This window comes from Cebidichthys violaceus, unplaced genomic scaffold, assembly GCF_023349555.1.
Source record: "Cebidichthys violaceus isolate CVI_PGR_0920_01 unplaced genomic scaffold, fCebVio1.0.p SCAF_17, whole genome shotgun sequence".
NCBI lineage: Eukaryota > Metazoa > Chordata > Actinopteri > Perciformes > Stichaeidae > Cebidichthys > Cebidichthys violaceus.
The window spans coordinates 1,135,555-1,151,336 of record NW_027176340.1 but is presented as its reverse complement, the minus strand read 5'-3'; the positions used below and the strand labels follow the sequence as shown (position 1 = coordinate 1,151,336).

The window sequence follows — 15,782 nt, the reverse complement described above, 5'->3', positions numbered from 1 at the left end:
CCGGACATGAAACTATCAGCACATCAGGAACCCGTGTTGATGGCTAGTTAGCTTGCTTAACGTTAGCTTGCTTAGCGTTAGCTAGCTTAACGTTAGCTTGCTTAACGTTAGCGTTAACGTTTTCATTTAAACAGGAAGCTTTTCTAAAAGTATCTTTGCAGCCTAAGAGACATATTGTTTTGTTTTAGTTCATTAGTTTTTTAATATAAAAGCCAAGAACCAAGCTCACACACCGCCCACCGCTCTATATTAAAAATCCATATGACGACAATGAAGAAGATCTTCTGCACATAAATTAACAACAGCTGTCACATCTTCACCCCGTCAACCACACACGATTGACAGAGAACGCTGTTTTAATTCCATCTCAGCGTCTATTGTATATAATATTGAGGTCATTAATACCAACAGGTGTCATTTTTGTTTAGTTTTTTATTTTTTAAAAACTTGGTAAATGCATTCGTGTGTTTGTTTGCGTGGTCTGGAAGGCCTCGGGTAAAGTGCAACGTGTGCAGGACGTGAAAGTCGAGCATGAAATGTGTTTTCATGAAACACCAGACTCTGTGTGTCTAAACGCGCTGCTGCCTTCCTCTTCCTCAGAAACAACAGTGACGAAGAGAGCCTCGACTGCGTTCCATCGTCACTCACACCAGCAGCACATTATCATCTCTTCAACCAGCTTTCTCTCTGTATTTGTTAATCAGTCTTTCAGTCTCCCTTTCATCTGCTTTGGCACCCCGCTCTCTTTCATATCACGTGTTATGAATAGACGGAAATTGATTTCATGCTACAGGGCCTCGGGTCTCGTATGAGTAGACCCCGAGATTCAGACAAAATAAACCCACCCAAAAAACACGTTCATTGTGCTCGACAACAGCTCCTGTGATCTCCAGGCAACTCAGACGGCAACTTCTTTTGTCCTAAGTGGAAACACTAAACGGGCTGAATAAAACAAAAGAGATGGAGATTAAAGAGAGAACGTCTGCGTGGAGAATCGGAGGAGTCGAGGATCAGACGCGGCGCGTTAATTGACAAAGAGTCAGAGGAGGCCGAGCGGCAGCTTCTCGACCGCAGAACGTCCCGATCAGAAACACAATGAGCAGCGAAACCATCACCCGTCATCGTCCGTCTCTGTTTGTGTTTGTAGTAAAGATGATATCAGTCATCCTCACACCTAAAGGACAGAAAAGGTGGTTTCATCGACTCCCAGAAAGACTTAAAGACTGTTGTATACAACGCTGTGAACTGGAACTACTTGTTTAAGGGTTAGGAGAAGATCTTGGTCAGGGTTACAGTAAGTCAACGTGACATAGCTACTACATTATGTACGTATTTGGCTTAAATAACTGTAACTTAAAAACGAGTCAAATTTGACTTTTGGACTCATGAACTCTGGGTGAAAGTCCCGTTTGTTTATGTCCTAAAATAATAGTAATAAAACATAATGCCTTAAGCCCCGGCCTTTGAAGAGACGGAGGGATTCAAATTGTTTTAACAAATAAACACGTGACAAAGTCTTGTAGCGTCAGTGGAAACACTAGTCCTGTTTCCATAAGAGTATATTTAATGCACATTTTAAGTATAGCATTAGATTATCTGTATGCTTAAGCTCGCTTGAGGAAAAGGGAACGCAGTGTTAACTAAAGTCAAACCTGAAACATGTTTGTACAGCGAATGACGACGATTGAAGCTTCCAGTATATATATATATATATTTCTATTCTTATACTTGTGTGTACCTGCAGTACGTTTGCATCAGGTTACCGGGTGTGTGGAGGAACGGTTTGATTTACTCCTGATGAGAAATCCGATGAGTTGACAGGCAGAGAAACAGCTGTTCAGTTTACAGCCAATTAATGTCTCATTCTCTCTCTCTCTCCCTCTCTCTCTCATATTTAACTCTGTCTGTCTGTCTGACATTATATATCTGCACACACCCACACTGCTCTGTCAGTGCAGCACTGCGTCTCTGTTGTCGCCGCGATAGAGAACTCTCTTATCTCGCTCTCACAAGATAAACACGAATCTCTCCGACTCCTTCTTCTTCTTCTCTGGTCATTTGTTCACGTTATTTACAAAACTAAACGACAGTCTCGTCTCCGTCCTGCTCTGCCCTACAGCTCCCACACTCCTGAAAATCTGCTCTTAAACTGCTTGGATTTTATTTTTTTTACTCCGGGAGAAAATTACATGGAAGAAAAAAAAATGATAAGATTTCCCCCGCCAAAAAAAAAAAAAAGAAAAAAAAAAAGAGGTGGATAGTGCAGCGATGGCAAGACGGGAATAATGAGGGCGATAGAGAGGTTATACACCCCACTAATTAGCCGAGGTCCTCACAAGTTCAAGGACGGTTTCAATTTAGCAGATAAAGATGAGAGGATGAGGAAGGGAGGGAAGGGTGAGACTTCCTACATCTTAATTATCCCAGTGGTTTTTGGCTGCTGGTGCCTCGGGGAGTGTGTGTGTGTGTGTGTGTGTGTGTGTGTGTGTGTGTGTGTGTGTCAAGGGATCGTGGTCGGGGGGAGAAGAGGGGAGGGCACAAGTCGAGGCTGAGGAGAGGAGTTGGAGGGCTTCCATGCAAAGCTCAGTCGTCTCATCCGAGGCCGAGTTCAGCCGGGCGCGGCCCCCAAAAAGCTCCCCGGGGTCGACGCTTTCCCTTTCAATTACTCCGCCGCTCACGCTAGGATCGCACGAGTCCGGGATGCTCACGGGTAACACTAGGGTTAAACACACGTGTGTGTCCTGCTATTCATACGTGCACACAGGTTGGCTGTGTGTATCGTGGAAGGTCGACATTTATTGGGAGGACGGGGAGAACTGCTCTTCTCCCGGCAGAGGAGGAGGACGTCACATCGTCGCTGGTTTTGGGTTATTGTTTTTTTAATCCCGGAAACGACCGTTGCACACACAGGGCTGGTCCTAGTGTGTTTTTGGGTGACCCCGGGGTGAAATGCTCCTCCACATCTTAAAGACGTAATAAAACGGCGTCTTCACTTTCTTAAAGCGGTGTTTCATTTATTTGGTACCGCACTTCCATAATCTTTAGGACTTGCCAGAGACATAATGTCGTGACACAAGCTGATGTTATTTTCTCAGATTTAAGAAAGCTCGCTATTAATCACAGAAGACATTACACACCATACATATTAAACAGACTCTTTATGCCGAGTGTGCCTTCAATACCACGTCTTTCATGTTTAAATTAGGTGAGGTGGCACACAGTGGGAAGAGCAAAGCTGTTACATTTGCGTGAGAAGTTTGGGATTAATTAAAATGTAAAACGATAGCTTTATTGGTAAGAATTTTAGGTTTTTGCCTCATATTGCAAGATGACGTTACCGTTTAAGACCCAGTGAAGTAATTAAATACATTTCAGAAGTAGAAACTAATGGTAATAATTAGCCGTGTGATTCTGTTTGTTGCTTCTATGGTTTGTATTTATGGAGCAACGGGCCTTTGGAAAAAATTGCACGGCACCAGTATGGGGCCCCCAGGAAAGGGGTTTCGTCCGTGTCGCTATAAGACCCTGATATTAAATTCATCTCTGACCTTTTGAATGACCTCTACACTCTGTAGGACACATGCAAACACACTAGAGAAGGGCTGCTCTCGTTCTCCTGGAGTTTGGGTTGAGCTGTCTGGATGAACTTTTGACGCCCTGCATTTGAGTCCCCATGCTACCGTGATTAAAGCCAGTTGACAGAACTTCCTTATTTCCTCTTCCCTGTGGTGGGCTACTTCCAATACAGGAGCGGGAGAGGATGTTATTTTCCCACTGACATCCAAATGCACCCTGTAACCGTGCGACTGGGATTTGCGCCGACAATGAAGACCATAAGTAGAAGGTGTAAAGCGGTCGCTTGCGGCAGTAAGCTGTCGGGGAGTAAAGACGGTAACTTTAACGTTGAGACTTTGAGCCACGACAACACTGGTTTTGCAGGTATTTGGACATACGTGTAAAGTATTGAACAAAGGTTTGATTGAGATTATGGATCATCAAAGTTACAATTCACCCTGAAGGGAACAGTAACGTGTGTACCTACAATGTAATCAATCTGTCCAATAACTGCTTCAGATGTTTCCGCCTGGAAAGAGGTGGACTAACCGAAAAACCTGATCTGAAATCATCTCAAACACTGAACTCCCTTTAGCTAGAGTTATACTAAAACAAATACTATAAATTAAGCTTTGGCCATTGCAGACATTGTCAGACACTACAAAAATTAGAATGAATGCATCAAATTAGTTCCTATATTGACACCAGGGTAGGCTAAATATACCGAAATACCGAAATCCTCTTGACCCAGAGCGGTGTCCGTCTACGGTAAATTGTTGGACAGCTTAAGTTAGCGTGAGTTATTTCATAGCGTTTCCGTTTAACTGAGTTCTCTGATCAACAGTAACAGAGTACATGTGTGGGCTTTTATAGTGAAAGTTAACAGTCAGAAGCAGAGGATCATGGTACAGGCTGCCTGTGTCAAGGTTGAATTGAGTAATAAATTTCCCCGTCTTGATTCAAACGACAGAGCCTTTTGTTACAGTCTTGTGTTTTTTTTTAATGTTTCCGTTCTGCTCAACCTGATTGGCTGATGCCAACAGTTTGTCTAAAGGCCTCGAGTCCGATTGACTCATTCCACCGTTTATCCAAGACCCGACAGATTAAGTGACATCTCATACGGGTTGATAACGCATGCACAATGCCTCCTCGTCGGTGTTGAGGTATGTTTGAGGTGGGCTCTGATCTGTGCGTGGAAAGTTATTACCGTGGCCTACATTGCAAAAGTGAGCCTGTGCACATACCAACCGATGCATTCAAATCAATTAGCTCACCTGGGCATTAGATAGTCTCCTCACGGAGGGAGGCGTAACGCACATTAACGCACTTTGAAGCACCAACACATTTCACTTCCCGTTCCTCCTTGTAACTCTATTATTGGCCCACTGGCGGCACTCAGCAAACAATGTAAATCTAATCACATACATAAGGGGCATCTCATTAAAGGAGAATGTGTCCCGATGGAATTACATTAAGTGAATTCCAACATGCTGGAATGTAGAACACATGATTGCACGAGTTAACGGTTGCCCTCCCGGACAGAATAACGTTAGCATATTTAAACGCAGCATTAATCGTAACGTTTAATCGTGTTTGTTGAGATTCTGAAGACAGAGAATTTGAACTAAGAGATTTATTTACACAATTATAAAAGAGGTTGTTTTTGACTGTAAGTGTGCATCACTAATGAGGATATGACTCGGAAACTTCAAAACCGCACCGTTCTGTCTTCCGAGAGACAAAGAATGTAGCACACCATACACCTGTGTGACGGCGAGTCGCCACACGTTTCATTTGAAGTCAAAGCTAATAATCTTCCGAGGCGGCGAGGGAGGCACAGACGGTCACGTGGGAAATATGGACGGCAGCCAAGTGATTTGCTGCATTAAAAAAAAAAAAAAAAAAAGGTGGCGATGAACATGTGACTGACCCCAAGAACGTGTTCTTTTCTTTCCTCTCTGCACAGTGGGACGCCATTAACGAGATGGACGAGTACTTCAGCCCCATCCACACGTACCAGGTGTGTAACGTTCATCATTACAGGAAGTGGAATACATCACTTTGATCTCTGGGAAACATGAATTATTTAACAATACAATAACCGGATAATAATTCACCAGTTAATTCTTTTATTTTTTGTTGGATTATATGGTAATCATTTTCATTAAAATCATCATCATACAATCATTAAATTATACAAAAGTAAAAGATTATGCAACAATTCCTGCTGGTGTACAAAAGTTGAGATGAATTCACAGGTATGTATGACATACGGTGGGTTTGTTTAAGTACATATAATAGTAAATGTAATGCCTTTGACAGTCGGACTGTTGTCTGAACAATAAAAGTAATTTAAGGACTTCACATTTCTCTTACTTTTTAATTTTTTCTGACATATAGACCCAAGGCTGCATTAAAGTACCATGGCCCCCGGACATACCGCTTTTTTCAAGGCCCTCCCTCGTTCCCCCAAGCACCATCACGACTCCGCTATTGCCCGGTCTGACCTGAACGATCAGCAGCACACAATAATGCATCAAACGGAGCTCGTGTCGCCATTATAAGCCCATAGGGAAGCATACGCATGCTACGGGCCGGCTCCATGTTGGCCAATAATGATAATAATAATAAGTTGAACTGCAAATAAGTCTGAACGGCTATAATAACAGAGAGCACCAATGTCCAAAAACAAAGCCTGCAAAAACATGAATATGAGAACAATAACGGCAGGTTTAGGCAAAGTCTTTGATTAGGGAGGAAAATGTCGGGAGTACAACACAAAGTGAATTTTAAATTTTTCCCTTGAGCCTCGTGGGCCCGTTTGTGTCGTCGGGCCTCAAGCCTGTGCATTACAAACGCGGTGTATAGACCAAAATGATTAATTTGGATTATTATTCAGCAAATCAATTGATAATGAAAATAATATTTTGTTGCATCCCTAGTCTATAACTTCTATTTCCCTACATGAGGATCTAAATAGGATTTCAACGTGTTCTCAATAACACTCTGGTGGGGGAAACGCTTGATTAGGTGATGACTAAGAAATGTATTTAAAAGTGGTTCCATTTAAATGGTTTGAGTCGCACACAAACAAAATCCGAGAAACAGCCAATAAAATATCTATCAAGAGGGTTAGAAAAAAATAATGGATAAAAATGTAACTTGGCGCAATAAGAGTGTATCAACGTCAAGTAACAAGCATGAGGTCAACGTTTACTTTTGGTTTCACACTGACAGTGGTCTCCTGGGTGAAAGTTAGGGCTGTCCTCGACCCGTTGATTTAATCAACAGATCTGTGAGCTTCTTCATTAACACACGAAAGCCCCACTTTAAATCAAGCGTTTTCCAGACGTGTGTTCATGAATTTGTTCGAAATAAGTCCTTCAGCATGTAAAAAAAAAAAAAAGCTTTAAAAAATGCCTTATCGACGAACCAAGACCTGAACGACCTATTAGTCGACTGACCCCTGGTGAAGGTCCCTTGTTTGTTTGGCCCATCCATCATCCGTCCCACACAGTGACTGAGCCGAGAAATATCAGACACAAAACGCTTTAAAGACTACAATGTTTGTTTTTATTGACTTTGTATGTTGCTGTCAGAGATGTCGATTACAACACTTTTTTTTCCTCTCCCCAAATCAGGTCTGTAACGTGATGAGCCCCAGCCAGAACAACTGGCTGAGGACGGGCTGGCTCCCCCGGGACGGAGCGAGGAGGATCTACATCGAGGTCAAGTTCACCCTGAGAGACTGCAACAGCATGCCTGGAGTACTGGGCACCTGCAAGGTAACACTAAGACGGAGAGAGGGAGACGATGCTGTAAAATAAGAGTTTTTAAATGTTCCCAATGTAACTCATATTCATATTGAAGTCTGTTTAAACTCCTACGAGACTCACAATGGCCTTTAACCACAGGTATACAATTATTTCCTACTTAAGTACTTTTGTGACTTTTGACATTTTAAAAGGTGAAAATAGACAAAGGTACCAAATAATCGTTCTCCGTGTCTTGTGTGCTTTGAGTAGAGATTTTTCCGACATAATTTTTTCCTTCCCGAAATCGATTCAGAGTCCTGAACTTTCCCACTAATAATTTTTCTGAAATCAGGGTTCACCGTCACGAATTTCAAATGTTATCCTTTTTCTTTGTTATTGTCATCTATATAATTGAAATGATTAGGAAATACATTTTTGATTTAACAATTTAACATTTGCAGTCCTATTTATGTCGTCTTTAGAGTGGTAGACGTTTGAGTTTCTTGCTAAAAACTACATTTTCCAAGAGTACATTTAAACACATCATGATAACATAATTTAATTTTCCTCCATTGGTATTTTTTAGTGAACTTGAACGCATCATAATGTAACTATACTTGTGACCTCCGTTAACGTTAGCTTGTTAGCGCCGTTTATTTAGCCAAGCAGGACTGTGCCGCGCAGCTGCTGTTAGCCGCTAGCAGCTAACGTTAACTAGCTCCCCTCCTGCAGATTTCAACACAGATCAGTTTTTCACGCTGTGACATCATCAGAGTGTTTAACCACAGGTGTGTAGCACCGGTTCAGAGGCAAGTCCTGATGCTGGTATCGGGATGATAACAACTCTAGTTGTGAGCTCATTTTAATCACCAAACGAAGAACTGACGGACCTTTTAGCGAAAGTAGACGTAAAAGTTCAAAGAAAGAAACATTTACGCCACCGCCAGAGGTGTTTTCAGTGCATCCAAAGCTTCGTGGTTGAATTTACACTAGTCTTCATGTTAGCTGTACTTTACATTACACTCTCAGTACTCATGCTACCTCGTTTATTCCTCAGGAAACCTTCAACCTGTACTACTACGAGTCCGACAGAGCAGTGGGCTCGGCCGTACGGGAGAACCAGTTCATTAAGATCGACACCATCGCTGCTGACGAGAGCTTCACGGGGGTGGACCTGGGAGTCCGCAGACTCAAACTCAACACTGAGGTATGAGCAACAGCACGGACACCGATTGATGCAACGGGCACAGCGTCGGTCCAACGCTCTTTGAAGCGCACGCTGTTCACTTTCTGAATCGTACGGGGTTTTTTTTCTCCAAATTCTCAACACGCACACCTCCGCGTGAGTTCAAGGTGAGCTGGAAGCATCCACAGCCCCGGAGAGCCTCTTCCAGTCTCGTCACTCAGGCTGTGTTTTTGCGCTCCATTCTGCGGATCTGTAGAAAGAAAACAAACAGCGGGGCTCAGTTCGGTATCATGGGAAATACTTTGATATTGATAAAATCTTCAAATTTGATACCAAACAGTGGAGCTCTACTCTTTTATTGGTCCCTTACATTGTTACAAAGACGAGGATCTGAAAGACGTGGTGTAATTCATCGAACGCTGACTTTACATTCGCGACACATTAATCCTGAATTAGCTAGAGGAAACGCAAGAACTTCAATTAGGTTAGGGGTCTGTTGGTACGGGGGCTTTGCGTTGACTGTTTAATCTTTCATGATTCCAGAGCTCAACTATATAACAAATATAAAAGTCAACAGATCTCAGGAAAAGACCAAAAACAACGCGGCGGTCCATCTCTTGGTACTTCCTGACTTCCCGACACCGTCTGTGGCTCTCAAGCCCAGGCTAATTGGTTCCTACTGAAGCAGATAATATTTAAAAGTAGTTACAAAGGCTTCATTTCCTAAAACAGCTGCGTATTTTTTAACAAAGCTAGTCTATTACTATTTTTATTTTAAGAGAATAAAATGCATTTTTGGGCCAATTTTATTTATTTTACATTCTATATATATTCTCATATAGTTAACTCTCCTACGATATTAATTTAAATTTAATAAGATTTTAGTTAATATAGATATAGATATATATCTTTGAGGCTGACAAATACTTTATCTGACATTCTTTATTTAAATGTATTTCTTTCTGCCATTTTGTCCAACTTTGGAGAGAGACCAAAATGGAGGACGCTAACGTGGCTTAATAGCTTTGCTACGCCATTCACTTTCACTGAACCTCCTCAGTCGGAACAATAACTGCTTCACAAATAAGGAACAGGAGTCCATGGTACCAATATGTTCTTTTCATTAAACCAAGCTACGCTGAAGAGCTAACGAATTTGCTAACTGCCCGTTAGCTCAGGGAGCTTCATTTCCCCTCAAACAACACGGTGAACAATGGTGATCAAAACGCCGTGGAGGGAAAATAGAGAGAGTCATTTACAGACACACATCTCCCTGATAACCATAAATCAACACGTATTAACACACAGTCATTACAAGGTGTTAAAAAGTCCATTAGAACAAATTAGACTAGTTCTTACTGCCTGGAAAAAAAGCTGTCCTTATTTATTCATATGCTTCCACAACAAACTTATGAAACAGTACTTTGAATCAGTTCCCAGGTGTTAAAAAGATAATCAACTGTGATACGAGATGAAAAACAAGTGTATAAAAATGTAAAAACATCCATGGTTCCGGGCTGCTGTTGGAGGCGAAGCAGATGATTAATGACTGCTGCCAAAGCGCAACACCAAACACCAGTCCAGAGATTAAATTAAGGCTGCGCTCACACTGCTTCCACCGGCTTTCTGGTGGGAAACCACTGTTTGAGCTTTTAGGATGAAACTTCCCCGAGAAAAAAACTTTGTAAACTCGGTTTGTCGAGGTTTCATATGTCTCCCATGTACAGAACAGAGGAGATTCAGTTATGTGTCACTAAGTCCCAAGTGATGTTGTCTCGTGCTTTAGGGTAGTGGAACCCTTTATGCATAAGGACCCCTCAAAATGAAGCTTTGTCTTCTTGTTGTTGAGTTGAACATTGAAATAATTCTTACAGGTTAGAAAAATAATTTCACAACAAATATCGTCAAATAAGGGCCCTGAAAACGTATTGTTCTTAAAAAAGGCAAATACTAGAATTGAGCCGATCTAAGCAAACCAGACAGTCCTGACGGCGGATTTTAACAAGGAATGTGTTAAATAAAAAAGCCGATGTCTCTGGTTCTGCTTTTTGTTTTTAATTTGGCCAACAATTTCATTCAACAATTCCAAAAAAAAACTGTTTTGTGTGTGTAGTTTTTCTACCGCTGCGGTTGCGAATTTTCCCGTAATTCGGCGCAAACGCAATTTCAAGAACCAGAATTACACGGCGTAGATTAAACTGCAAATGGAATCTGTTGGAGCCGAGATATCGTGACTGTGTTCACGCTATTGACTTTGTGGAATTTTAATATTTTAATATCACAACCAAGATCACCCTCCTTTAAACTTAAATTACATTTTCAATAACATTTCGAGGGAAGCGTATTTCCTCCCAGATCACGATGGCAGTTTTAAATTGAAACTAAACAAAAAACGCAACAAAACTACTCGGTTAGGATTCGTAAGAGATCTTGGTTTGTTACGTCACTTTAGCTTAATACGTGGCAATAAATATCTTAACGATTTCACGCGAGATACGAACAGCTGTTGTTGCGTTTGTTTGACCGCCCCCGACCTCAGACTACCGTGGACTGAGATGTTCTTGTGATGCGTCAAAAACTGGGAACGTAACATTCAGGAGCCCATGCAGCAGATAGGGACTTTAGTGCCTTTTCCCACCCGTGTTAATATAAAGACGGTTCTGTGTTCAGCCACAGTAAAGAGCGTTCACTTCCAAATCAAGGGGAACCATAAGCACACACACCCTCACTAATCACATGTCCTATTTAGTATCTGCTGTCGTGATGACCTCACACCCTCCTCCCCAGGTGCGAGGCGTGGGCCCCCTCAGCAGGCGGGGCTTCTACCTGGCCTTCCAGGACATCGGCGCCTGCATTGCCCTCACCTCCGTGCGGGTCTACTACAAGCGCTGCGTGGGCGTGAGCCGCAACCTGGCGGTGTTCACCGACGTGGTGACCGGCGCCGACTCGTCCTCCCTGGTGGAGGTCAGGGGTCAGTGCGTGGACCACGCCGAGGAGAGGGACACGCCCAAGATGTACTGCAGTGCGGAGGGGGAGTGGCTGGTGCCCATCGGGAGATGCGTGTGCTCCGCCGGGTTCGAGGAGCACAGAGACTCCTGCGTGGGTGAGTTGATTCGGGGGGGGTTTGATTCTCGGCCCAGAACCCAGTTGGGGACCAAACCGCCCCGCCGGGTCTGGGCCGATCCGGGCTGTCATTTTTCAAATTTCCCCCTGGGCTTGGTTCGATCAGGGCTCACCCCAATTTTCCTCTGTTTTTTAATTTAATTCAGACCTTTTGGTTTGTGTCACGTCATGAATAATAATAATGTTTAAGTTATAATTATAGTTTTTGGGCTGTGCTGAACTTTCAATAAGAGAAAGGCACACGTTGGATATCCAACAGAATTATCCGTTTTGTGTTACCAGAATAACAATTTTATTTTTGCACCCAACACGGAGATTTCCCTCAGTTTCAGTCTAAATCATATATTGTATTAATATACGAGTATGTTTTCTTAATTGATTCATTTGAATGAGTAGAGGCTGCTTCTCTCAGTAATTGTTAACATTTCAATAACGTCACTGCAGCAGATATCGTAGAACATTAAGCCTCAGTAAAAAAACGATGCTGCTATATACTTTTGTCTATATTCATAAAATTATACTTTTATTTTTTACAATGGAAATTATTATTATTTTATAATCTGGCTCAGTCTCAAAACTGCGGTGGTCGTAATATTTAATAAAACTAGTTTGACTATAAAATCCAACACATGGGTACTATAATATATATATCTATATATAGATAAATAAATATATATCTATATATCTATATTTTGCAACATAATAGCCATAATGAGGCAAACTATCAAAAGTGAAAAGGACTTAAAACACAGGTGTGTTGTCCCCCGTCCCCAATATCTGCATCACTATTGGGATTATTGCCAGTTAATTGTTGTCGTTTGCTGCAATTATTTTGCATTAAATTGTTTTCTGAGTCGAGCTGCCGAGACAATATTTCACCAATGAATCCAAAAACAGTCCAAAAATGAAATATGGATCTTTATTTGAACTCATGTTTAAACCAGAAGTAACAGAATAAAGAGTCTAAATAACAGCAGTGTTGCTGTTGACGGTCTGTATCAGTAGTCAGAGTTCTGTTGGGCCTGTAGATGATTTGATTTGGACTCATAATAGGAGGAGGCTGAAGTATCTCTGATAGAACATGAGAACAGTAAAACAGACCATAATAGCTCACGGGGCCCATTACACTGTTTAACGTCCTCGTATCTGTTCAGAGCGCTTCTCCTGACAATGACTTCTTCTCCTCATGGAGAAACGGTCCAGTGAGCGACTCTGAGACTCCATATTTACTCCTCGGGGTGTGAACACTTACCGAGCGAAGAGCGACAACGAATCCGTCTTTTTCCCAAAATTCAAGGAGAGATTCTGCGGAGGATGCTGGGAAAGAAAAAAAAAATCCTTTTGGCCCGTTTGATGAATTTCAAATCAAACCTCGACAAAATCACGTAAGCATCGAGGAACCGTCTCTAGAATGTAATAAATAAAAGCCTTTCTGAAGCGAGACGCGAGTTTGGAACGGTCCTACGCTTTCTTTCCCGGTGAATGGAGAAGTCTGTTTGAAGTCGTGACTGTGGATCCTGTGGATCCTGAGGAAAGGTCACGTTCTGGTCAAAAGCTTTTTCTTCCCGAGGCGTGAAGCTTTCTCTCTCTCTCAGGTAAATAGTGAGGAAACAGCCGAGAGTCCGTCTGAGCCGAACGCTTCCTCTCGTCCAGACGCCGGGGACGAATGAGAAGTGAGACGTCTCGGACGCAAGGACTCACAAAGACCTCTTTTTTTTTTTTTTTTTGCGTGTTTGTTTTTGTCTTTTTTGATTTTTTGTGATTGCTCGACCTCGTGCGGAAGACCTGCGTGCGTCTCAGGTTGCCAGAGGTTAAAGTGATTAAAACCTATTAATCACAGAGCGATGGATAATTAAACGCTAAAAGCAGTTTGTCAGCCAAACGAGCCGAACGAGACACGCAACACCGGTTAGCTCGCACCCCCCACCTCCCACCCCCTTCCTCCTCCCTACACCCACACACACACACACACACACACACACACACACACACACACACAGATCTCTGTTGTGTCTCTTTGGTTCACGACGAGAGCTCCTTGTCGAAATGTGTTTAAAAGCGTGGGAAGTGTGTGTGTGTGTGTGTGTGTGTGTGTGTGTGTGTGTGTGTGTGCGCGTCCGGTTCAGAGGGCCACTCGCAGACGTTCTATAATTAGTTGCAGCCAATTAGCATCGGCACGGAAAATGCAAAAACACCCCGTAAAGAAAGAAGATTAAAACCACCTGGTGTCACGTTGTGTTTGTAACGTTGCTGATTTTATCAAGAGGGGTTTGTGAATACAGCACTCTGTGTTTATATTTATTTCTCTACCATTAGGGTGCAAATAGAAATCACTGGCGTTATCATGTAATCCTCAGCCGGAGGGCGACCCCCCCCCCCGCCCCAGTATTCCATTCACCGTTCCACTACGTCAGCCGGAGCAGAGAGAGAGAGAGAGAGAGAGAGAGAGAGAGAGAGAGAGAGAGAGCTCCTCAGTATCTCCTCCGCCGACGTCTCGTCTCTCTCTGGCGTCAAAAAACTGGGTCGCCGTGCTAATTCGGCCCCTCGCCGAAGCCAGCCGCAGTCACGCACACACGAGACCGGGGCGAGGAAGGGGGCGGGGCCGGGGGCACGAGATGGTGAAAGGAAGACGGCTTAAGTGGCGAAGTATGTGTGCGCAGAGAGGAGTCATGAATGTGCGTGAATATGTGTGTGTATGTGAGCGTGCTTAAGTGGTTCTCCCCTGACAAAGGTGCAGGTCTCCGGCTGAGAGCACGACATGCTGTGTGTGTGTGTGTGTGTGTGTGTGTGTGTGTGTGTGTGTGTGTGTGTGTGTGTGTGTGTGTACGCGTGTGTGTGCGTGTGCGGGGTTGCGTGACATGCCGTTGGAAGTGTCACAGCGAGGGAGGCGATGAAAGAAAAGAAGAGAAGGGAGGGAGAGCGGTTGACTGGACCCCTCGTCCGCTTGAGTTTACATCAAAACACTGTGTGTGTGTGTGTGTGTGTGTGTGTGTGTATACATGTCTGCAGGTGCGTACTGTACTCTGTGTGTGTGTGTGTGTGTGTGTGTGTGTGTGTGTGTGTGTGTGTGTGTGCCAGTGAAGAATGGGCTAAAGTGCCCCATACAGTGAGAGCGATCGAGGACACACTGATATGAGACACACACACTTAGGCTGGTCACATCTACTCAGCTCAGCCGGGCCCACCCGAGCCTGACACACACACACACACACACACACACACACACACACACACACTCACACATGTGGGTTAGTTCACTCCTCTGCTCGGTCAATGGACCACAGCCTGTCCTCCGTGGTCCGTGAACTGCTCCGTGCCTCCCGGTACTTTCATGGTTTACGGTTGAGTCGGTAGGAAAGAACACAATCCAGCTCCTAGGATGGGCGACACACACACACACACACACACTTACTGGAACTACTACATCTACAATAAGTACAGCGCCCCCCCCCCTCCCCCTTTTTTATGGTCCCCCTGAAGCGTCACTTCTATGCTCTGTGTCACCTCTTCACTGAAGCTCCACGGTGTGAGTGGAATCCTTTCAAAGATATAGACCAGAGTTTAAAGAAAGTAAGAAGTGAAACACAACACTCTAATGTGTGCTGTGGATCTGTCCAATAGTCTGGAAGAAGATGAAGAAGAGTCCAAACTGACCGGTGCATGAGACACTTCATGTACTTCATAATGATCCGTTGATCATGCATTACGATGTCAGGCTTATACCTCATGCTGCAGTGACGAGCGGTTGTTTGGTTAACATTCGACGGTCTTTATTCTAACTCTAACCGAGTGGCTTTGTGACCTGACGCTGAAATGGGTCGTGAGGTGAGGTGAAGTGCCGTCCTGGCTGCTCTCCTCACTCCTCCCCGTTAGGCAGACGGGAGTCGTTGGCTCCTCCTCTCCTCAGAGATCGCTCAGAGCCTCTCTGACTCCCCTGTACGCAAACTCTCCTCCCTCTCAGTCAGGGAAGGCTGGAAGAGTGCAGGAAAGGGAATGAAGGGAATGAAGGGAGCGAACGAGGAGAGAAAACATAACGGAGATTATGAAACAAGAGGTGGCTCGTCAGACCAGAAGAAGACACCTAATGTGATCGTTATCTGTCAACGTGGCACCTTGGAGAAATATCAGAGGAAGGCAGCGGCAGGCGACAAGCAGGATTTAAT

At 43.6% G+C, this 15,782-nt stretch overlaps 1 protein-coding gene across 2 annotated transcripts in view; it reads left to right on the top strand.

Annotated features, from left to right (window-relative positions):
- epha8 (eph receptor A8) overlaps positions 1-15,782 on the top strand; it is a 68,743-nt gene that overhangs the window by 25,318 nt on the left and 27,643 nt on the right. For both annotated transcript variants that reach the window (XM_068711878.1, XM_068711877.1), the window contains exons 3-6: positions 5,522-5,575; positions 7,197-7,340; positions 8,368-8,517; positions 11,284-11,599. In XM_068711878.1, coding sequence (XP_068567979.1) covers positions 5,522-5,575; positions 7,197-7,340; positions 8,368-8,517; positions 11,284-11,599 — 664 coding nt within the window. The remainder of the gene's footprint in view (positions 1-5,521; positions 5,576-7,196; positions 7,341-8,367; positions 8,518-11,283; positions 11,600-15,782) is intronic.